General features: G+C 38.8%; 1 protein-coding gene across 1 annotated transcript; it reads right to left on the bottom strand.

The window, feature by feature from the left end:
• Positions 1 to 3047: 3047 nt before the first annotated feature.
• On the bottom strand, positions 3048 to 4226 carry LOC145035225 (uncharacterized). The gene has a single exon (XM_078983804.1). The coding sequence runs from the start codon at positions 4224 to 4226 to the stop codon at positions 3048 to 3050; it is 1179 nt and encodes a 392-aa protein (XP_078839930.1).
• Between the last annotated feature and the right edge of the window lie 21506 nt (positions 4227 to 25732).

The raw sequence follows: 25732 nt of genomic DNA, 5'->3' as shown, positions 1-25732 counted from the left end.
AAGAAGGCAGTTTTCACATCCATTAGGTGTATTTCCAAGTTGTGAATGGCTGCAATTGCTACTAATGTGCGAATTGATGTAATTCTTGTAACAGGTGAATAGGTGTCAAAGAATTCTTGACCCTTTTTTTGACGATACCCTTTAGCTACTAAACGAGCTTTTTACTTCTCAATGGTACCATCAGGTCTAAACTTCTTCTTGAATATCCATTTGTGCCCAATTGGTTTTTGCCTAGGTGGCAAATCTACCAATTTCAAAGTGTTATTTTGCACAATGGAGTCAATCTCACTTTTGATTGCCTTTTTCCAATAAGGAGCTTCAAATGAGTCTATAGCTTCCTTATATGTTTGTGGTTCTTTATTCACTACATAGGTCATGTAATTAGGTCCAAAATCTTTGGCTATTTTTCCCCGTTTGCTTCTTCTAGGTTCTAAGTTCTCTTCTTGAACCTTTGAAGGATTCTCTTCATTTGATTGTAAACTTTTGTCTGGAATGGTATCATTCAGTCCATCATCTAAAGTTCTTTTCCTAGAGCAGGTAACCTCTTTCCCTTCATCCTTAAAAGGAAGAATATTTTCAAAGAATTCAACCTCTTCTGATTCCATGATGGTTTGGTTATGGATCTCATCAACATGTGATTTATACACAGGGCCGGGCCAACACGATTGGAGGCCCGGGGCAAAATAAAAATTGGAACCCTTTCAAAAAATTTATGTATTCGTATATTACACTGTTTTATACATACATAACAATACATTTAAATTCGTACACCATAGAATGGGGAAAACTAAAAAATACAATGCTATTAGAAGTAAAAAAAAAATACTAAAGTCACATCCCCTTTGTTTCTTCATTAACTTGTTCAGTTCTGTTCTTGTAAATAAGTTGTTCACCTCCAACTGAAGTAGATTTATTATCGAAAAAAAGTTGTTAGGTGAATTGCTTAAATCCAGGATACTTGTTGTTGTTAATAACCTAGAAATAGTTGAAAAAAACTATACAACAATAGAAAATTCTATACATATCAAAAACATAGAAATAGAAATAAAAAAGAGTATCATTCATAAATCAAAAATAAGAATATTAACATTACAAATCGAAATTAACCAATAAAGTTCAAGAACTATCTCTAACTAAAAAATATTAACATTTGATTGTCTCTAACTTGAACAGCCTCATAAAATCAAATTTCAAGAAAGAATAAGAAATTTCAAGATCGATAGAACATACAGAGATTCACAATCATATTATCAGAAATCAATTTCACCTCTAACAGTCGATTCTGAAAACTGAACCTTCAAAATTCTAGAAATTGAGAAAGAAATCCAATTGAGGCAGTGAGTGGAACTCTCGATTCAAACCTCTAGGCCAGATTCCTAAAATAAATCAAATAACCTGATTAACTTCCCATTGGTGGTATAAAAAAGGAAATCGAAAACAAGAAGGGAAATAATAGAGTTTCCCGTTTTCTGAAATCGTGAGAAGAACGAGACATAATCAGTCTCTTAATTCTAAAATTACATTCGATTCACTAATGGTTGTTGTGGACGAATTCAGAAAATCAGAAAAGAATGAAAGAAATCGATTAACTTGAAATCTTGAATAAGAAATAGCAGAATGATCGTTAACCCTTGCTTTTGGAGAAGACATCGTTTGGATTTTCCATGACAATGTTTGGATTTTCTATAGAAATCTGATTGTTAAAGAGTTACGATGCCTTAGAATTAGGACGCATGCCTGGTAAGTCTCGTTCTCTCCCACGCTCCATATTTTGGATTAGTTCCTGATCAGAGTATTGGGGTTTGACGTAGTCCAATTGGCTAAAAAGTAATGGGCGGTTAATATATAACCAAAATAAAAAGTTAAAAATTGGGGCCCTATAGCATTTGGGGGCCCGGGGCGGTAGCCCAGCTTGCCTATGCCCACGGAATGGTCCTGTTTATACACAAGAAACCTATAAGCTTCACTATTCATAGCAGGGCTAATATAGATGCAATCTATGGTATTTGGTCCAAGTTTAGTCCTCTTTGGAAGAGGTACTTGTACCTTATCCAGGCAACCCCACACTTTCATCCTTTTGTAAGAGGGTAATTTCCCTTTTTACATATGATAGGGTGATTTTTCACTCGTTTTACGAGGAATTCTATTAAGTATTGAGTTTGCCGCAAGACATGCTTCTCCCCACAAATTATGGGGTGCTACAGAAGTTATTAACATTAAGTTTATGATGTTTTTCAATGTTCTATTCTTCTTTTCAACAACTCCATTTTGTTGTGGAGTATATGGAGCAGTTGTTTGATGTATAATGCTATTTAAAAAACAAAATTCAGAAAAGTCCTTGGATTCATATTCTCCTCCTCGATCAGACCTTAGAATTTTGATCTTTTTATCAAGTTGATTTTCAACTTCAGCTTTGTAGTTCTTTAAAGAATTCAAGGCTTCATCCTTGGTATTTAACAAATAAATATAACAATACTTTCTGCAATCATCAATAAAGGAAATATAATAATTTTTCCTCCTCTTGTAGGTGTTGCTCTAAAGTCACATAAATCATAGTGGATTAAGCCAAGTATTTCATTAGATTTTTCAACTGATTTATGAGGATGTTGTAAAAATTTTGATTCTACACAAACCTCACATTTTATGTTTTTATCTAATGAACATTTTGGTAACATGCCAAGTTTTTCCATTCTTTGAATAGAGAAAAAATTGACATGTCCCAATCGAGAATGCCACAAAAATGAAGGATCATGCATATATATAGAAGAGGGGCTAGTAGAGCCCATTATTCCATTGGCATTAACATTGGTTACATCATTGTTTGGTGTTTCAATACCATAGTACAAAGGTAATACACTGAATTTGAAGAGACCCTCACTAAGGTATCCCATTCCAACATACACCCCACCCTTGATGAGAACAAACTTATTAGACTCAAATACAAGTTTGAAACCTTTGTTACTAAGAATAGGACCAGAAATCAGATTCTTAGTAATTTAAGGAACATGCAAGACATCACTTAAAACAAGTTCTTTTTCAGAAGTCAGTTATAGCTTCACTTTTCCCTTTCCTTGAACTTTTGCAGTAGAGCCATTCCCCATAAACATTGGTTTAGAATCCGAGACTTTCTGGTATGTGGAAAACATGGTTCGGGAGTTGCAAATGTGACTTGTGGCTCCAGTATCAATCCACCAATCCACACAATTGCTAACCATGTTGGTTTGAATAACAACAACAAACTGATTTGGTGATTCAACCATGTTGGCTTGACCAGAATTTTCTCCACCAGAATTGCCACCATTGTTTCCATTGTTCCCTCCATTATTACCTCCATTATTCCCTCCATTGTTTCCTCCTTGACACCTCCCGAATCTGCATTCTTTAGCCTTGTGTCCAGTTTTGCCGCAAACATAGCATGGACTAGAATTCTTTTTGAAATTCTTCTTGTTAGGGCCATGATTTTTACCATCTTTGGATGAGGTTTTGGCGCCTTGTTTTCCTTTCTTGTTGTTATGCTTTGTCCTTGAAGAACTTGCTTCTCTTACAAAGTTTGCACTGGGTTTCAAGGATTTTGCATCTGCCTTCTCATTCAATCTGTTATCTTCTTCCACACGAATACCCAACACACGTTGCTCAAAACTCATGTCATTTGTTAAGTGTTGAAGATATAGTTTGAAATTCTTCCAAGAAGAAGAAAGTTTTTTAATGATTGAACTAACAAGAAAGTTAGAGTTTATACCCATCCTTTCAACTTCAAGATCATGTGCAATGACTTGATTTTCCTCTACTTGTTTGAGGACAGATTTGGTATCCACCATCTTGAAATTCATGAAATTTCCAATCATGAATTTCTTGGAACATGTCACTTCTGTTTTGTATTTCTTTTCTATCGATTCCCATATCTCTCTTGCAGTAGTCATGGTAGAGTAAATATCATAGAGAGAATCATCCAGGGCATTCATAATATAATTTCTGCAATTATATTCATTTGTGTTCCAAGTTTCCATTGCCCTTTGATGTTCTCCTAATTGGGCTTTACTAGGTGGTGTTGTTCCTTTTGCAGTGGTTATACCAGTAGGAGGAGAGGGAGAATCATCAGTGAGAACATTGGAAACATGAATAGTTGTTAAATAAAACAACATCTTCTGTTGCCATCTCCGAAAATCTGAGCCTTTGAAGTTCTCAGGCTTTTCCACATGTGTTTTGATGATGGATTGTTGATCCATTCTTCCAGTATTTGATTTATGTCCTAGATTGTTAGGGCATAAGTATACAATCAACAAATCTAATTGAAATAAAACAAACAAAATTCAAATATATATAAAATACAAGAATTAGATTACAGAAAACATACTTGAATGGTGACTACACAGAAAATATATCACGAATATATATAGATTGAGGCTTGCTTTTGTAGTGTCCTAAGATAGAAATTTCCCTAGAATGGGTCTGTCTTGAGGATACAACAACCAATTCAAGAACATATCTTGAATCTAGCGAAATTCACCATGATCCCTTTTGACATCAAGAACGATTTTTAGAGAAAGTGTTTGCGGTTCATTAGCCTTTTAAATTCTATCATAAATCCTCCATTTATAGGCTTTCAATGGTGGTTATAAACCACCAACCGAAATTAACTGCTAAAAAACTAACTGCAGTTAATCTTTTATCTAACAGAATTTGTTTTATAATTAATAAATAAAAATTAATTAATGATTAACTAAATTCGGATTATATATATATATATATATATATATATATATATATATATATATATATATATTATTTAGTCAAGAAGAGCCCAAGAGCCACAAGGCCCTATCTTTGACCATTAATATTTAATAATCCAAGCCTACTACTAGCCCAATTTGACTAGTCCAACACCACAACCCAAACCCAATTTGCTCAACCTATTACTTGATCCATTTGAATAAATGAGTGGGACAAGTCTTATAAAGTGGGATAAAGTTTTCTCTTCCATCAATGTGGGTTAAGTCCCACATTGTAATTTTGTAGAGCAAAGTTCCAACAATATAATGTGAAAAAGTATGTCAATATGTCATATTATAAATTGATGTCATTGCTTTATCTTATAAAAATTTAAAGAACATGTTGTGAGGAAGTAAAAACAATTTGGTAAGCCCTAATTTTATTGATTAGAATGTTTTCCAATACCCTTACAACACATCAAACCAATTGCAACTATTTGGAAATGATAATTTTCTGCCTATTTGGAATTTTCTAATTTTATATATATTTATTTTTTTTATTTTTTATTAATCTATGTTTGATGTATGTCGTGTTATGTAGGTTATGAGTGTTTTCCCAGTGTACAACTTATGTTCATGTGTACTCATGCCAAATAATGATATATTATTAAACTATTGACTTAGTAGTGACAGTTGTTTTCCGTCGATAAGTTTAATGAGTTAATAACTTAATCTGAGTACCTATAGATAGATGTATTTTTTTCTCCTAATCTAGACACATTGACTTTCCGTCTTAACATATTTAGACACTGATGGGTGACTTCATTCCCTATAGGTAGACACAAAATTCTAAAGTGTAGATATGTCACTAACCTCCTCAGCCATTAGAGGGAGTGGAATAGATGATTGTTGTGAGAGCCATGTAATTTAAAATGTATACTTTTATATGTGTACTTTTGGCAAAATAGATTTCCCAAGTACAAAACTATAGTGAGAGCCACTCTAAGGTGGAGACATGGCTCTAAGGTGACTGCATGTTACCTTGTCCATTTAATTTCAAATCTAGACTTTTGGCAAAATAGATTGTACCATCTTATGAATGTATCCTTCACTATGGCGAACTTTATATATTTTTCATTGATAAAAACTATTGCTAATTGGGCTTACAAAGACTTTAAATGATTTTTAAATCACTAAATAGTCTTTTTTTAAATGACTTTGATTTCGTTTTTATTTTCTACTATTGCTGATTTGGTTTAATTTTTTGCAGAAGGTTTTCGAAGTGGTGGTGTGTGGCGGTAACGCCAGGTAAGAACCCTAAAATTGATTTATCTTTTCTAGAAGAAGGTTTGTTTTCTTGCACTTTTAGATTTTCTATACTAGTTTTGGATTTCATTTGTTTCTTCACTCCTGAAATCGGTATGATCACATGAAGCAACATACTTGAAACCTCTCCGTATGTTACATGTTTATTGATTTTCTAAATTTTAGTTAATACCTCTTCATCTCTCAATTTGGAGGTTTTGTAGGAGGTAAGTTCACATGAATGTTTCCATTGAAGTGTTCTTGGTAGAGCGTTAACCTATTCTTCAATACATGTTTCCAACAAGTCAGCTCATGCAAGGTTACACTAACAAATATTCTGTTTTCTAATAGTTTTCTAACAAATATTAGTATTACTTTTTATTTTTTTTAAATTTCAATAAGTAATTGTAGGATCAAGTCATTTGGTCAAACATCTACATCCCAACTTGCATTGCAATCGGGTAATATAAACCTTTATACAATCTTCAAAATATAAAAAAAAAAAACAATTGCGATTTCAAGAATTGTTCGTTATTTTTATGTGATTTTTCCAGTTATAAAATGCAATTTGAATTGAAAATACAAAGATATCGTGAAATAATTCGGATGGTTCCTATATGTCTGTGCGCATTTATTTTTGTATGACATACCACACAAAATAAAATAAAGTAACTACTATTTCATGCAGATACTTTTATTTCTTTTTTGATGTACTAATATGTATCCATTTCAGTTTTGCAATACGTTGCAGATTTGGCCGAGGGGTGGAAAAAATCTCCCACAAGATGTGTGTTCGTTAAATAAACACACAACAATTCTCTCTGCTATAAACATACTTTAGTACTGAAAATTATCTTCTAGACATAAAAAAAACTACAATCTTCTTCTTTATTAACATTTACTATATATAAAACACCAACAAAAGAAAATATAAGTAAGAAAGAGTCCTTATCATTGAAAACAAAAAACTACAATATTCTTCTTTATTAACATTTACTATATATAAAATAACCAACAAAAGAAAATATAAGTAACCAAGAGTTCTTATCATTGATTGTGGTTATGTTAGAAAGAAAAAGGAAGAAAAGAGGATAAACTCATACCAACTTCTCAAATTATTGAAATTGTACTAATGGAAACTTTATGGAATTTGGTGATTATTATTGGTTTAAAACAACTTTTTGTAATCACAAGAACGTTTCACTTGAATAGGATCTTTTAAATTTTACTTGACTGAATTTAGTTTCATTTTAGGTTGGGAAATAAGGTTTGAGGTCCATCCAGAAGGCAAATACAAGTTCAAAGAAGAAGGAAAAGGAAAAAAGGCATCGAAATAGCAACATACTTTACTATCGCTACCAATCCAGACATTGTAGTATAGTTTCACACAAAAGTGATACCTTCCAACCGCTGTAACACATGAGGAACAGTTCAAGTTAGATATAATAAAAACATCAATATTGTCTATCATCAGTAAGAAGTCATGCATGGTATCAAAGACTAATGTTATTTAATGCTATTGTTGGGGAAGCAATAAAAGTAATCATTATAAGTAAAAATAATAAGTCTATTGCTATTATACTTATGATGTGAACTGATGCGAAAATATAAAAAAATTTATATAATAAAAATATACGGATCAACATTGATTTTTAGAGAATAAAAATTATCAATTTTGACGTCTTCAAAATTTTTTTCCAAAGAAAAGTAGTATTCTAAAATAGACAGCCAACATTTATTCTTGCAGGCTTAATATTAAATCTATTCTGATTTGACCATAGGTCCACACCAGATGGAGATGCCTCGAAGCCAGCGTAGGAGACTGGACGGAGTGATCCCATGCCAGCTAGGAAACTACTTCCAGGAAAGTAGTCTTCTTAGCAAGTTCTCACTGTACCGTCCAGTGGGAGAATCTCCTAGCGACAAAAACAGTGTAAGCTGACAACCTTAATGGTGCATGCATCACCAATACCTCGTCCTGACCAATCATATTCCAAAGTAGAGGATAAAGGTTATCTTCTCCAATGATCAACCCTATCCTGGATTAGGGCTGACACCTTTGTCCCTTGAGAGAGGAAAGCGCCCTCCACACCAAGTATACAAGGGCATATATCATCTTCTTAACGGTAAGTTCTAAGATCCCACTCTCAAAAAATATTCACCCACCACAACCACACCTCCTTGATTGTAAGAGCGTTCTCCTGGGATCTGCTTCTGGAGGACGGCTGGTTTTCCTTTACTTGTGTTCTAGGAATTGATCGCTAAGTGGAGACTTCCCAAGCAAGACCTTCACTTTGCATCATTGGCGCTATCCATTCTATGACAAATGAAAAACAGACTAACGTGGTCATCAGTTAGAATGACAATGGAAGAAATGGCACCTGGTCCTTCTGATCCCTCAAGTCCAATCTGACCCTTAACCTCACTAACACTAGACACCAACACTAACATATACTCATATGCAAAACTCATAATGTCCTTACCACACCCATTCATGCTAGCCACCGTGCAATGGCTTCCACCACTTACACCGGTGAATGCCCAACCTTCCAACTCATAAGTCAACCAAATGGAATAAAAACGCAAACAATTTATCCAACAATCACCCAAAATGGAACTACCACGCTCTATTAGCTTCCCCATTTTCATTGCCACAATCTTGCAACAACCCCCAACCCAACCTTACAACCCATGATGATTCAACCACCGCTATTCGTGGTAGCTTAATCATCAGTATCTATCCTAACAGTCGACACCACATTTTTGCCAATGAGTATGAAACAAAAAATGCCATTATATACACCAACATACAGAACAACCTTCCATGGGATGAACGTTAACATTCCCCTTTACCAAAATACTTTTCCAGTGAGTAAGTTTACTAGTTTTCGACAAAACACAGTGTTGGAACCTGAAAGTGAACCTCTAACAATCTCTAACCTTTTAAAGTTCCGAAGTCAGTCTCAGGTTCGAAATAGAAGATGGTGCAAAATCAGTTTGCAATCCAGAAGTAAAGCTTGAGTCCGGAAGACAAGATTATATGGTTGTGTTCCGAAACAAAACAAAGGCATTCCAGAATGAATGTTGTGTCTGGAATGTTAACAAGTCTGAATAAGTGTTTTATATATTTGTATTAATTATATTTGTCACTTAGCTTGATGTAACATATCATAAGACTAAATCTCTTTTGTCAAACTTGGATAATCAGAGTGTCAGAAGTAACTCTATTGTTTGGTCCTATGTATGAAATTGGTTTGTACGATGTATTATGTTCTCCTATTTAAAGGATCTTTCAATGTTGAATCAAGTGACTGATTATTCAAACAAAATAACACTATCTCAGCTTTCTTCATCTTCTAATCTCTTCAATTCATATTTAAAACATTCTCTTTGTTCTTCATTTATTAGCTTTACATTGATCGTATTTCTCACTCTTCATTTATGTCTTGAATATTTTGTTGAATGCATTAACTTAGACTTGACTGGTCTTGCCAGGCTTGACTGGAACATTCCTTAGTAAGCCGACATTGATCTTAATCATTAAATAATGGTTTGAGTTTTCAAACCTTGTCCCTGCGCATCAGATCATCTCTTGAACTCACAATTGGTATGAAAACTTGAGTGGTTGTCCTTTGAATCTATAATATTACATTATAGTTGGTTTGAAATTACCTTGGTATTTCAACCATTTCTGTGTTCAGGATAAAAGTTCTTCTATATACCAGTTTTGCTTGAAGATATCTTAACTTCAATGGCTGTTTCTAATCCTCAACAAATGTATTCAATGCAAATAGCAAATAGCGTGGGTTACTCTACACGTGCCCCACTGCTAGTTGTTGAAGAATATGATCATTGGAAATTCATAATGGAAAGGTTTTTAATAGCTAAAGAGAATGGTGAAGCTATCTGAATATCCATCAAAGAAGGTCCTCATGTTCCAATTAGAAACATTGTTTGAGATGCTGCTACTCAGCTCATATGTCAATATGAAAGCTGCCCAGCACCTCTTACTGCAGATGATATTGAGAAACTGCATGTTGATCAAGTCACCTTTTCCGAAATGGTGTTTGGTGTTCCACCATATCTCTTTGAACACATTAAGTTGTGCAAATCTGCCAAAGAGATTTAGGACACTCTTCAAGATCTGATCGAAGGCTCCGAAAACATGAAAGACAAGCGTCTGACATCTGTTGTCAATGAGTTTGACACCTTTACAACTTCTGGTGAATAAGTTCATCATCCTCCAATTAATACCGAATGGTAGTCAATAACATGATTGTTCATGGGATTGTCCGAACTCCTTTGGAGTAAAATATCAAGTTTATAAACAGCCTTAGTAAAGGATGGGATCTCTAAAGAAGCTGAAGCTTTACCAAGTAGTTGATGAACTTCAAGGTCATGAATCAAACGTTACTCAGACCTTAAGAGAACTCTATGGAGGTCCTCTTGCTCTTTTCAGGTCCTTTGAACCTTCAGTTCCTAACCCATCCTCTTCGGACCCTTTCAAATGCATAGTTCTACCTATTCAACCTCTCACCACTAACTATCGTGTTGATGGTAATATTAACTCAGATGCCATGGACTATGAACTCCGTTTCCAATAGGAGTTTGCATTACTCTCCATGAAATACAAATATCCATTCAATACCTCTCACAAACCATATCAAAATCATTTTCATGCTCCTCACCAAAGCAATCTGCAACCATACTCTGCTCCGAAACAAGAATCCATTCCGGAGAATCAACTAGCATACAAACCCAACATCACTAAGCCCAACTCCACTTCAGAACCTTAGCAGATTCCGAAATCTGATAAACTCACAATTATGTTTCATAAGTGCGGACACAAAAATCATTTTGTAAAAGATTGTCTGGCTAATCTCCCACAAAAACTGAAGATCAAGGATTATGCTTATTACGCTCGAAGAGCACAAGAGATGGTTGAAAGTGTTAGAAGATGAAAATGATGTTGCTAAACCAAATTACTACTACATGGCTACCAACGATCCACCTGGTCGAAGCATCGTTCAACATGTAAAATCTATGATTATTGATAATAACTTTGATAAGTCTCTCTATGAATCTTCGCTGACCCAGATCCAAACACATATGAACACCATCTATAAAGCGTACGAGTCTGCCATAGAAGCCAGTCGGAAGAAGGACAGTGAATTGAGTCATCTTAGGTTACATTTCCAGGATAAGAAATTAAGAATAAATTCTTTAGAGCGAGAACTTGTAATGTCACAAGATGAATGTATCATTCTTAAAGACAAATGTGTAATCACTTATTCTGAAAGAAATGTTTTGATTTTGGATAAAAAAAAAGTCTCAATGCCAAAATTGATGGTTTGCATAATTCCATTGACTTACTTGAATAAAATCCAAGGATGACACATAACTTTCGTCATCCTTGGTCAAAAGCTCCTAGTCTCGGAAGCGAGTTTTTGAAACCAATAGCCAATCCCTTGAAGGAGTTACAAAACCTAACTTTTATGGGAGAAGTTCTGAACCATCAACATTCAGGCACTCCTATTTCTCCCTTGTCACCCCTTCATGAGAGGATTGACAATTTTTCATCCTTGATTCCTGAATTTAAACCAATTATTGTGAAGTGTCCTGATTCTACACCGCTTTCGCCTCTGACAAACCTAGACCTCAATCAGACCACGTAATTCCACTACAGATTTTCAAATTGTATAGATTATGTTCCGAAACACAATCCTCCCAACAACTATGTTGTTGAGGAAATAATACCTATGACAACTGAAACTGTTACTTTTCAGTTTTCATGGGCATCCTTGGATGATAACATTGAAACATCAAGCAATGTTTCCTCTGATTCTAGTGAATCAAATTCCTTAGCCACTTCCAAAACAACCTTGGTACCAATCAAGCCCAAGTTTGAAAACCCTACAAGTGGTCAAACATCTGACCAAAGGAAGAAACCCTCATTAAACAGAAATGATGTCACCAGTCCTATAAATGAGGCCAAAAATGCACTTAAGAAGGAAGTTAGGTCTAAACCCAAGAAACTTGTGAAACACACTCCTGATGTGCAAGTAGCAAGTAATCAACATGTCCAAAATGGCTCTTCTCGGAATACCGAATCCGTTTTTATAGCCAAAGTATATAGTACATTTTTCAAACTTCAATCCTTTTCAAAATCAGTTGTACCATGAAGCAAAGGAAGTTTTTCAAAGAAATCAAATTCTCAAAAGTCTTCAAAACAAAAACTTGTTTGGAAAGTAAGAAATCCCTAGACTCCGGACTCACCCACTGTCTCGGAGGTCACATTTACGAAAAAGGTCATTTTGAACCACCAAGTTGTTGAGTATGATTACTGGATAGATGAGAAAACCCTGACCTTGTTTCCGAAAGATTTACATAAGATGTCTAAGAAACACATTATTATCCGAAAGTCATAACCTAGGCCCAAAGCCCTTTGTCATGTCCCTAAACCTAACTTGAAGCCTAAAATGTCATACCCCGGCCGTCGACGGAAACACCGGGCGGTATAACGTCATTCCTCGTATCATAGTTATCAACTTCCTGTAAACACATGCATTTTAAAATACGTCAACATAAAGTTGGTGAGTCCACGGGTTTTGACTCCATATAAAAATAATACATTTTCCAAGTTCAAAGTATAGTTTTAAAAGTATCATTTTGACTCTCCAACGTTTAGCATATATATCCTAGGTATAAAAATTTACTTACCAAATAAGTAGTTTACCTATAAGTCTCATATACTATGAATATAAGTGTTTGTAATTCCATACAAATGAATGTTGTTACGTATCAATCTTATTTCAATTCTATACGAGAAAACCGCTACGTATAAATCTATTTCAATTCTATACGAGTATGTGTGTTAGGTATAATTATCTACTTAATATACAAGTAGTATACCTACCAATTTCTTGTACCTAGAGTATAAGTGTTTGGGAAACTTATACTTAACATTAATACTTGTATAACGAAAAAGTATAATGCTTCCAACAATTTTCTACCATGAGTCTGTAACCGCGACTATATGACTAGTTTCAAACCTCTGCTTGATGCAACAAGTTTCGCATCTTGAGATAGGTTCCACACGCTTCATCAACGTCGGAACAATAAAAAAAAACAAAAGGACAGTTTGTCAGTCGCACACGGTTTTGTTGTAGCTAGCAACCACGAGTGGGGTTGTCAACCCGTATCTTATTCATACACGACTTCCTCGCTCACACGGGATTAACGGTTACAGGTCAGAGGATTTTCCCTAAGATTTCCAGTCTTAGTTGATGATTACAATATCTCATGTAGACTTGTCGAGTTCCGTTAGTTTTAGTAGTAAAATCATATTCGTGTCTAAAACCCTAAGTTATTAGACTATGCTTTTAACATTACTCCTAATATTTATAATACTTAGGTAGTACAACAGCTATAATTAGAATTAAAACCAAGTTTTATCTTGACATAAAAGAAATAACAACAACATATAACATACTTGGTTTTATCTTGACGTAAAATCAATAATAACAACATACTTATCAATTAACATAAAAAAAACTTCCGAATATAACTTCGGAGCTATATCGCACACAAAATATATATAGAATCCTAAGTATATGTAACAGCCCGGGTTCCCAGGTATTAGTTATTTTGTATTTTGTTGGTGATTTGTGAGGAGACTCGGCGAGTTGGAGTCCAAACTCGCCGAGTATGATCGCGGTTATGGGCGCGGGTTCGCGTCCGGACTCGGCGAGTCCAAAAGTGGACTCGGCGAGTCCACGCTATTTAATGAAACCCTAATTTCCAGGGTATGAGACTTATTTAAAGGGGCTTATGGCCGTCATTTGTGGCCACCAACCCCAGAGAGAACCCTAAAGAGTCTTTGAGCGTTTTGTGAGAGAACAGAGGAAGATCCTTGATTATTTGTGGGTGTTTTGCTTATAGAAGACGACCAAGGCAAGAGGAGACCAAAGAAGGTGCTAATCCAGTGATTTCTGAGCTCAGAGACTTCATTTGAGGTAATCATCCGTTCCTTTCTCAGTTCTTGGTGTAAATCTTAGAGATAGGGTTTCTTTGTGGCCTTTTTGGAATGATCCATGGAGTAATTGGCCTATTCTCATGTTGATGCTTTAGATCTAGACCCAAAGAGGTCCAGAGACCCTTTTCCCTCAAGCTTTATGAGTGTTAATGGAGGCCATAAGTTATTACAAAAAGGTTTTCAATATAATTTAAACTTTTCAATAAAATTTAAACTTTTCAAAAACAACCCAATTCATTAAGTTATTACAAAAAGGTTTTCAATACATTTATTATTAGAGTATTCCCCGGTCCATTTCATAAAACATAAACATGAGGAGCGGTACGATCATGCCTTTGCCTTGCCACAGTCTCCTGAAGAACCTGAAAAAAACTTAAAACCACAACTGTAAGCCCGAAAGCTTAGTGAGATACCCCTAAAATACCAACCACATATACCATACACATAACATGCTATATCATAACGAATCACAGAACAGCCATGCATATCGGGTCTACTGTGAGACTGGTCCGCCGTATCGGGCCTTCAGTCCACCTGGTCCACCCTCCGAGTCCAATCATGTCCCTTGAGTCTGCAGTGTGGTTGGACCGCCCGTGCTGGGCCTTCAACCCACCTGGTCCACTCTTTGAGTCTACAGTATGACTAGTCCGCCCGCATCGGGCCTTCAGTCGGCCTGGTCCACTCTCCAAGCCTCAGCACGTCTGGTCCGCCCTCGTGGGGCCTACAGCCTATCCGGACCGCTCGTTGGGCCTTCAGAACAAGCGGTCCGCCCTGGGTATCTTGGCCTACAGCACGAAGTAGGACCTGCCTCAACCCAACTCCAGTCCAAATAACCATATGCACATAAACATACAATCACATAACAATTCATATTCAGTCAAACTGATCTAGCAGATCACATAACACAACATACTCTAATAGGATACCGACCTAACCGATCACTAGCATAGCATCATCCTATCTACCAGGATACCAACCTTAACCAGGTCTCTAACGAATACCATCCTAACTACTCGGATGTGAACATATCAAAATGATAACATAACAACAGATACCTGGATCTCAATCCGATAAAGGGCCGACCTTGGTGCCTTAGACCCTGTTGATATAGTGAGGATAACTCATCTCGCAACTGCTAACCTAAAGGATAAGATCACGCTGCTGCAACCTCCGACCGAACTCCAACACTATCAATACCCAAAAGACTGAATCCAATAAATACCAATAATTACCAAATTACCCCTGGAAATTAACTGGTCAACCCTTGGTCAAAGTCAAAGTCAAAGTCTACCTCTGACTGGCTCTACTCGCCGAGTCAACCCGATGACTCGCCGAGTCCTCATACATAAAACCTCCTTCAATTCGCGACCCAACTCGCAGAGTCACCCAAAGACTCGCCGAGTCCAACAACTCTTAGCCCACTCGCACATAACTCACCGAGTCATCCCTTGACTCACCGAGTCATAGCACAACCAGAAGAAAAGGTTAGGACCTCACGCCCAGACTCGCCGAGTCCAAGAACAGACTCGCCGAGTCCAAGACTATCTGCAACCAACTTGCTGAGTTGTTCTTCCAACTCGCCGAGTTCCTGCCCATATTCAACCAACTCGCCGAGTTCCAGCCTATCTTCAAGCTACTCGCCGAGTACACCCTTGTGACTCGCCGAGTACTCCTGGATCTGAATCCATACCAAGGCTTTCCAAGCCATGCAGAAGCTCTAAACCATAGATCTACTATTTTACAAGCCATCCATCACGTAAAGTGGCAATCTTTACGTAAATCCAAGGAGATCTAGACGTTTATTCTCTAGGGCTAGGGTTTGGGACAAGGTAGCTTCACCAATCACTCATCAATAGGGACTTTATGACATAGAAGACCATTCCAAACCTAGATCTGAAGTAGCATCCTCAGATCCAAGCTTCTATCTCAATTTAGATGTCATATCAACCAGCACACATGAACCCATGAAGAAAATAGCTTAAGGAAATGGTTCCTTACCCCCTAGAATGAGCCCAACCAACTATAGATTCCTGATCTCCTCCAAAATTCCTTATACAAGCCTCCAATCTTCAAGCTTAAAGCACCAAATATCTTTCTCCAAGCTCTAATTCACTTGATAATGGGGTCTCCTCACGAATTTAGGGCTTCTGGAACTCAAGGAATGATAAGGAGGCTGGGGAGAAGATATGATGTTCTTTATATAGGGCTCAACCCTCGAAATTAGGGTTTTCCATACACAGCGCCTACTCACTGAGTCCATCCTTGGACTCGCCGAGTTGGCCACTTAACATCCGACCTGAGTCGCGGCCCTACTCGCCGAGTCCACCCATGGACTCGCCGAGTTGACCTTAAATTTTACACTTTTAGCCCTTCAACTCTACTCTTGATATTTTGGGATGTTACAATGCTCCCCCACTTAAATTAGGCTTCGTCCTCGAAGCCTGCGATAACTCGACTCTAGAAATTCTCTCGCATTACAACTCCTGGCATTAACCCAACCAGGCTCCTCAAGCACGACCATGGAACCCATAAACTCAGTTTCTCCTTGCTCGCGGTGTCCTGACCACCGTCACAAGCCGGCCACCGGCTTTACCCTCTGTTAACCACACATAACAAGTTAGTACCACCCATGATGCAACACTGCTCCAAATCATAACCATGACTCGTCCCATGTGAGCTATAAATAACCATGCACTACCGGATTCCCGATCTGAGTCCAACTCTATCCAATCCATGCTGACAGAATCACACATTCTTCAGAGCAATTCTCATGAGTTCTCCTCTTGCAATCACATGCACATGCTGAACTAGCTCTAGCACCCTCGGGTTAGGAAAACCCATCACACTACAACATAAATCCTTTACCAAAATTAAGCTGGGACTCCAAAACTCCATCCCTATATCCCTTACGAGCCTCTTGACTTTACACCCTCGAAATTTCCTTCAGTAACCTCGGTCGACATCCAAACCGAATGTGATTCCATACCACCGCCGCACACACTGCACCATAACCATAATTGGAACACCCCAATCATAACTTCGCACTACTAATTGACTTCTGTGACTACATTCCCTCTGGAGCTACATTCCTTTCCCTTTTTCCCTACCAAGGAGATCCACTTGGCAGTCTTGACACTACCACAAATGCCACGGTTCTTACCCAAAATTACACCGTTTCCTTATGGCATAACCGCCATCCCACGCACCATACATACTCTGAATCCACTTGCAAAGACTCTCAAGTCCACGCTCGACTTCCTATCTTGATCAATATTCGGGGCCAGACCACTAATGCTAACATAACGCGATATACTCAAACCATTTCCCCGCACGGATCTGACAACACATGCAGAGTCTTCAGCATGACTGGACCGCCTCACCCGGCCTTCAACCAACTGGACCACTCTCGTAACCTTCAGCTGACCTGGACCACCCACCAGGGCCTTCAGTCTATTTGGACCGTCCTCCGAGCCTTCGTCCTGACTGGTACGCCTACTGGCCTTCAGTCTATCCAGACCGCTCAATTAGCAATCAACATTTTGAGTACCTCTCTGGGAAATCCTCCCATGCATACTGTCCTAGCCCCCCCAGGGGTTCCGAACTCTATCTCCATCATACATACTTGATCCCAGCCTGATCCCAGGCCCTCCACAATCCATGCCATAGGTCTGTATCTCGTCCTGCACGCCTGCTACTCACCCATACCAGCCTGCTCGCGGCTGACAGAAATACCGCTGAATCCCTAGCAACTAAACAATCTCTCAAGCCTATCGACCAACCGGAGAATTTCCAAATCTCCCCCACTTAGGGCACTGACTATCAACCACCGGTCTCTATCCCGACCTCCCAAAACGACCTTGCACAAAACCCAACACTTACACGCGGACTGATTCCCACTAGCACTAGCAACCTTCGCAAAAACACATTTTCACACTGAACATCCCGCTCGAAAGAAACTCAATCTTCAACTATCCACTCCTCAGACTGTAGAAGCTACCCGGCATTCAAATCAACGCCGTGTTTCCACTAATAACCCTCATGAATGATAACCAACGAAGAGCCAAATTTAACCCATAACCATACCAAACCCTCAAGGAACAACGGATACCAGAACGAAAAACCCATACACACGACTGTCATAAAATAACACACCATAATAATCACAAGATAATGAGATATCAAGAAAGGAACATACCCGCAGCTGCATCCGGTACTGCTCTGACCTCCTCTGCTGAAAGCTGAAAAGCACGACCTTGAGCCCTTGGGGGCTTCGCTCCACCCTCACCTCCTCCTGTGATCCTCAAAGTGGCCGGTGCTGGAGCCTGCACCGGTCCTGCAACAAGCTGTGGGCAATTGACCCTCAAGTGCCCAACCTGATGACAATGATAACAAATCCTCAAATCCCGAACCAGCACTGACTGCCGACAATCCCTCGCATAGTGCCCCTCCTTTCCGCACTTGCGGCATGCACCACCAGACCGACAAACTCCGGTGTGACCCCTCCCACACTTCCCACAAACGTGGCTGCTCTGATCCCCCATCCTGGAATCAACGGTCTTAGACCGTTTCATCGCCGACTCCGAATGTACCGAAGCTTGCCTCAGCTCACGCAACTGCAACTCAATCTCTAACTCACGCCGCCTGGCGGCCTCCTGCAACTCCAACAAGGTCTCGCACCTCTGTGTGGACACAGACTGTCTGATATCTCTCTTTAGCATACTCAGATATCGGGACATCTGAGCCTGCTCTGAAGCGAACTCAGGGCAAAACATCGCCCTCTCAGTAAACATTCTGGTGATTTCCGTCACCGACTCCGAATCCTGCTTTAGCTCAAGGAACTCCTGAGCCAACCTCTCCCTCTCAACCTGCAGAACATAACGAGTGCTGAACATCTCTCTGAACTAATCCCATGAAACCGTAGCCCTCTACGCATTCGAATATGACCCTTGGTCAACCTCCACCAATCCTTTGCCCCGAGCCTTAACAGGTTCAGAGCACACCTCACCCTCTGATCACCAGGGCATGAACACGTGAAGAAACACCCCTCCACATTTGATAACCATCTCATAGCAACGATCGGATCCTGAACTCCATCAAAGGTGGGAGGCTTCGTATTATCGAAGTCCCGATACTGAAAACCTCTACTTGCTCCTCCCCCTGCCGCTGCTACAGCTGCTGTGGCCGCCGCGGCAGCCGTCTCCGTGAGAGCCGCATAGCGCTCATCAAAATACTCCACCATGGCGGTCTTGATCGACCCAAACAGTTCCGACAGCTCGGCCTCGAACAATGCAGCAACCTCATCATGCAGGATCTCACGAATCCTCGCATCTAAATCGCCTGTGCTCATCTGACCCACAACCTCGGGCGGTACGGACCCACCCGGAACTCCCTCTCCTGCTCCCGATCCTGACCCATATCCACTCCCAGCATGCCCTGAAATCTCCATCTGAAAATAAACCACCAAAATCTCAGATACTTCCCACTATCCCGAGAACCAACTCTCAACCCAACCCTAGAGGTCATGGTTTCCCTGATACGCGTATGGGTCCTGTGCTTTCAGTAGTACGGGCCCATACTACCTTCCACACCTACCCATATTTGTATGCAGTACTACCACAACACCCTAGTGAAAAAATACATAACAACGCTCTACCTTCACTACTAGAGGAACACTGGAAATCTCTCACAATGAAACCCTAGGCTAACATGCATCATAAATCAGGCAACACATCACGAAATCTTGAAGATCCCTAGCCTAACAATAGCATGCTGTTCTATCAATGCTCAATAAAACAAATATCATGTATGGTATTTTGGGGTTACTTACTGGCTCTGGCTGATCGTACCTCCGCGTCCTCCTTTACTTATTTTGAAAACCATTTTAAATTCTCTTTTGAAAACCCTCCTCGATTTGAGACTGGAGTCACACAAGTGTTCCTCCAATTCACTCAAACCAAGGCTCTGATACCAACTTGTAACGACCAAAAATTTCAATAAAATTTAAACATTTCAAAAGCAACCCAATTCATTAAGTTATTACAAAAAGGTTTTCAATACATTTATTATCAGAGTATTCCCAGGTCCATTTCATAAAACATAAACACGAGGAGCGGTATGATCACGCCTTTGCCTTGCCACAGTCTCCTAAAGAACCTGAAAAAAACATTAAACCACAACTGTAAGCCCGAAAGCTTAGTGAGATACCCCCAAAATACCAACCACATATACCATACACATAACATGTTATATCATAACGAATCACAGAACAGCCATGCATATCGGGTCTACTGTGAGACTGGTCCACCGTATTGGGCCTTCAGTCCACCTGGTCCACCCTCCGAGTCGAATCATGTCCCTCGACTCTGCAGTGTGGTTGGTCTGCCTACGTCGGGCCTTCAACCCACCTGGTCCAATCTCTGAGTCTATAGTATGACTGGTCCGCCCTGGGTATCTTGGCCTACAACACGAAGCAGGACCTACCTCAACCCAACTCCAGTCTAAACAACCACGTGCACATAAACATACAATCACATAACAATTCATATTCAGTGAAACCGATCTAGCAGATCACATAACACAACATACTCTAATAAGATACCGACCTAACCGGTCACTAGCATAGCATCATCCTATCTACCAGGATACCGACCTTAACCAGGTCTCTAATGAATACCATCCTAACTACTCGGATGTGAACATATCAAAACAATAACATAACAACAGATACCCGGATCTTAATCCAATAAAGGGCCGGCCTTGGTGCCTTAGACCCTGTTGATATAGTGAGGATAACTCACCTCGCAACTGCTGACCAAAAGGATAAGATCACGCTGCTGCAACCTCCGACCCGAACTCCAACACTGTCAATACCCAAAAGACTGAATCCAATAAATACCAATAATTACCAAATTACCCCTGGAAATCAACCGTTCAATCCCTTGGTCAAAGTCAAAGTCAAAGTCTACCTCTGACTGGCTCTACTCGCCGAGTCAACCCGATGACTCGCCGAGTCCTCATACACAGAACCTCCTTCAATTCGCGACCCAACTCGCAGAGTCACCCCAAGACTCGCCGAGTCCAACAACTCTGAGCCCACTCACACATGACTCACCGAGTCATCCCTTGACTCACCGAGTCACAATACAACCAGAAGAAAGGTTAGGACCTCACGCCCAGACTCGTCGAGTCCAAGAACAGACTCGCCGAGTCCAAGACTATCTGCAACCAACTCGCCGAGTTGTTCTTCCAACTTGCCGAGTCCTGCCCATATTCAACCAACTCACCGAGTTCCAACCTATCTTCAAGCTACTCGCCGAGTACACCCTTGTGACTCGCCGAGTACTCCTAGATGTGAATCCATACCGAGGCTTTCCAAGCCATGCAGAAGCTCTAAACCATAGATCTACTATTTTACAAGCCATCCATCACTTAAAGTGGCAATCTTTACGTTAATCCAAGGAGATCCAGACATTTATTCTCTAGGGCTAGGGTTTGGGACAAGGTAGCTTCACTAATCACTCATCAACAGGGACTTTATGACATATAAGACCATTCCAAACCTAGATCTGAAGTAGCATCCTTAGACCCAAGCATCTATCTCAATTTAGATGTCATATCAACCACCACACATGAACCCATGAAGAAAATAGCTTAAGGAAATGGTTCCTTACCCCCTAGAATGAGCCCAACCAACTGTGGATTCTTGATCTCCCCCAAGCTTCTTGATACAAGCCTCCAATCTTCAAGCTTAAAGCACCAAATATCTTTCTCCAAGCTCTAATTCACTTGATAATGGGGTATCCTCACGAATTTAGGGCTTCTGGAACTCAAGGAATGATAAGGAGGCTAGGGAGAAGATATGATGTTCTTTATATAGGGCTCAACCCTCAAAATCAGGGTTTTCCATACACAGCGCCTACTTGCCGAGTCCATCCTTGGACTCGCCGAGTTGGCCACTTAACACGCGACCTGATTCGCGACCCTACTCGCCAAGTCCACCCATGGACTCGCCGAGTTGACCTTCAATTTTACACTTTTAGCCCTTCAACTCTACTCTTGATATTTTGGGATGTTACAGATTTATGACAGAATTACTCCTCACGTCGTGAGAGTCATAAAATGCACGTCGTGAATTGGATCTTATCCTCTCGCAGCTTCTAGATTCCGAATTATGACAGAATGTCGTGACCGTCATAAAACTCACGTCGTGAATTGGCTAGTTTAGGGTTTTTAAAAGCTAAATCTTCGGAATGCCATAACTTTGGCATACGAACTCCATTTTTGACGTTCTTTATATGCACGCATAGGTATTTACGAGCACTACAATTCTCTTTTAGACTTATATAGCTAATTCTAAGTCTATATTAAATTCCTCTTATTATAGAGATTTATAATGTTTGGTTTATCATAACTTCTTCATGCGAAGTCAGATTCAGATGTTCTTTATATTTTTGAAATCGAATGGATGTATACTTTGATTTATACCATAAAGTATGTATGAAAGTTCATATTTATATTAGAATTATCATGAAATACATAGTGAGTTTACTACATTACTAGTTTAACAAAATCACATTACATGATTGGTATAATCACGTGTGATTGTTATTGACCTACTTTTGACAAGTGTTACATTCTCCCCCTGTTGATAAAATTTTGTCCCGAAATTCATTTTTAACTAGATACTACCAAAGGGTACTAGATAGCTTCCCTGCTTCCTATTACAATTGACCTACAACGATCTAACTTCCTTGACTTCTTAACTTTGGACATTCCTTCTTGATATGTCCAATTTCACCACACTCAAAACACGCTCTTCCTCCATCATAGCATGTTCCAATGTTTGTTCCTTGATTTTCTGTTGTAGGTGTTTTGCTCCTGCAGAAATTGGCGGTGTGTCCCTTTTTCTTGCAGTGAGTGCATATAAAGCAGTTACCTAGATGGTGATGGCCATAGAGAGTGCATTTTGGGAGTTTTCCTTCATAATGTCGTGGTTGTGTTGGTATTGCGGTTGTGGCTGCATAATTAGTCTCCACATCTTGTCTTTCCTTAGATGACTGTATGGGATTCTTCCCAATAAATTTGCACTTGCTCGTTCCAGATTCGGGAGACTCAGCTATGAATCCCACCTGGATTTCTGTGTTGGTTAGCTGATGAGCTATACGCTTTGCACTGTCATATGTTTTAGGCTTTGATGTGATCACCATTCCCTTGTTTTGCGATGCTAGACCTCAGATATATCGCTCAATCTTCTTGTATTCTGGGGTTACAGGTGCTGGACACATCACCACAAGATCATTGAATCTAGCGGTATAAGCATTTATCTCTAAACCCTTCATGGTTAGGGTCCAAAATTCTTGTTCCAGCTTATGTATTTCCTCTCTAGGACAATACTCCTCTACTAGCATCCTCTTCATCTCTTCCCATTGCATGGAATTGGCAGCATCGATACCCGTTGTATTCACATGGCTGTTCCACCATGTAAGTGTTGCATCAACGAAGGTACATGCAGCAAATCGTACCTTACATTCGTTAGGACATAAGCTTATTTGAAATACTGATTCTGTCTTTTCAATCCACCGGGTCAAGCTAACAACCCATTCCATTCCATGGAAGCTCTTAGGTTTGCAATTCCTAAAATCCTTGTAGGTACACATTCTGGCGGTCCTTACATTGCCTTCATTTCTAACTCCTCCTCTTGTGAAATTAGCAAGAGTTACAGCGATTCTCTGAGCTATGATTTCTTCAAGTTCTGCTGAACTTATTGGAGGGTTTGTTTCTGGTGGTGGTGGTTGCAGTTGTTGTTGTTGTGGTTCTGGTCTTTGGTTCAGGTTTAGACGAGTGCTACTTCTTCTAGGCATTTTAATTAGTTCCTATACATTTTAGATCACCAAGTGTTTAGTCTATCAAATATTTCTCCAAATTTAAATAGTTCATATGATCTGATCATAATAAAATATAGTTGTACACCTACACCTAGTTGTGATAAGATCTATGTACATATAAACTTTAGTTGGAGTATCTGATATAAATCCTTGAGATCAAAAGCATTCCGGGTATTTAGGTGTTCTCATCGCGGGTCTGAGTCTTCATATATGACTCTATATATATATTTTTTTTGTATCAATGCCCTATTAATTGCTGTTTGTTACTTAAGGTCTAGCTGATAAGGCACCGGCCAGTGAAGACAGTGGAAAGGGCAGGATCATTTTAGCATATAGCCGATCTGAAATCCAGCAACCCAAATTGACAAGTCTATCCTGTCACCGCTCCCGTAAGTAGTCCTTCAGTAGAATATTTAATAATACTTTATATTGTAGGCTAAGGGATATACCTAAACCTAACAGAGTAAGCCCTAAACTATAGTCGTGCTTTCCTAACAAAGTACTAATTCACTATAGTTAATAGCTCTGATACCATTCTGTCACACCCCGGCCGTCGGTGGAAACACCGGGCGGTGTAACGTTATTTCTTGTATCATAGTTATCAATTTCCTGAAAACACATGCATTTTAAAATACGTCAACATAAAGTTGGTGAGTCCACGGGTTTTGACTCGATATAAAAATAATACATTTTCCAAGTTCAAAGTATAGTTTTAAAAGTATCATTTTGACTCTCCAACGTTTAGCAGATATATCCTAGGTATAAAAGTTTACTTACCAAATAAGTAGTTTACCTATAAGTCTCATATACCATGAATATAAGTGTTTGTAATTCCATACAAACGAAAGTTGTTACGTATAAATCTTATTTCAATTCTATACGAGAAAACCGCTACGTATAAATCTATTTCAATTCTATACGAGTATGTGTGTTAGGTACAATTATCTACTTAATATACAAGTAGTATACCTACCAGTTTCTTGTACCTAGAGTATAAGTGTTTGGGAAACTTACACTTAACATTAATACTTGTTTAACGAAAAAGTATAATTCTTCTAACAATTTGCTACGATGAGTCCGTAACCGCGACTATATGAATAGTTTCAAACCTCTTCTTGATGCTGCAAGTTTCGCATCTTGAGATAGGTTCCACACGCTTCATCAATGTCGGAACAATAAAAAAACAAAAGGACAGTTTGTCACTCGCACACGGTTTTGTTGTAGCTAGCAACCACGAGTGGGGTTGTCAACCCGTATCTTATTCATACACGACTTCCTCGCTCACACGGGATTAACGGTTACAGGTCAGAGGATTTTCCCTAAGATTTCCAATCTTAGTTGACGAATACAATAGCTCATGTAGACTTGTCGAGTTCCGCTAGTTTTAGTAGTAAAATCATATTTGTGTCTAAAACCCTAAGTTATTAGACTATGCTTTTAACATTACTCCTAATATTTATAATACTTAGGTAGTACAACAGCTATAATTAGAATTAAAACCAAGTTTTATCTTGACATAAAACCAATAACAACAACATATAACATACTTGCTTTTATCTTGACGTAAAATCAATAATAACAACATACTTATCAATTAACATAAAAAAAACTTCCGAATATAACTTTGGAGCTCTATCGCACACAAAATATATATAGAATCCTAAGTATAACTCACGATCTACATTAATATATTAACATACCGAGATGTTGATAATAGTTGTATATATTCAAAATATTATATTTAGAACAACTATACCCTGGTTATGATAACTATATATTATCATATAGACATAATAATA

This window comes from Lactuca saligna, chromosome 3 (assembly GCF_052625555.1).
Source record: "Lactuca saligna cultivar CGN05327 chromosome 3, ASM5262555v1, whole genome shotgun sequence".
NCBI classification, from domain to species: Eukaryota; Viridiplantae; Streptophyta; class Magnoliopsida; order Asterales; family Asteraceae; genus Lactuca; species Lactuca saligna.
Note: the sequence above shows the minus strand (reverse complement) of the source record. Positions and strands in the feature narration are given on the sequence as shown.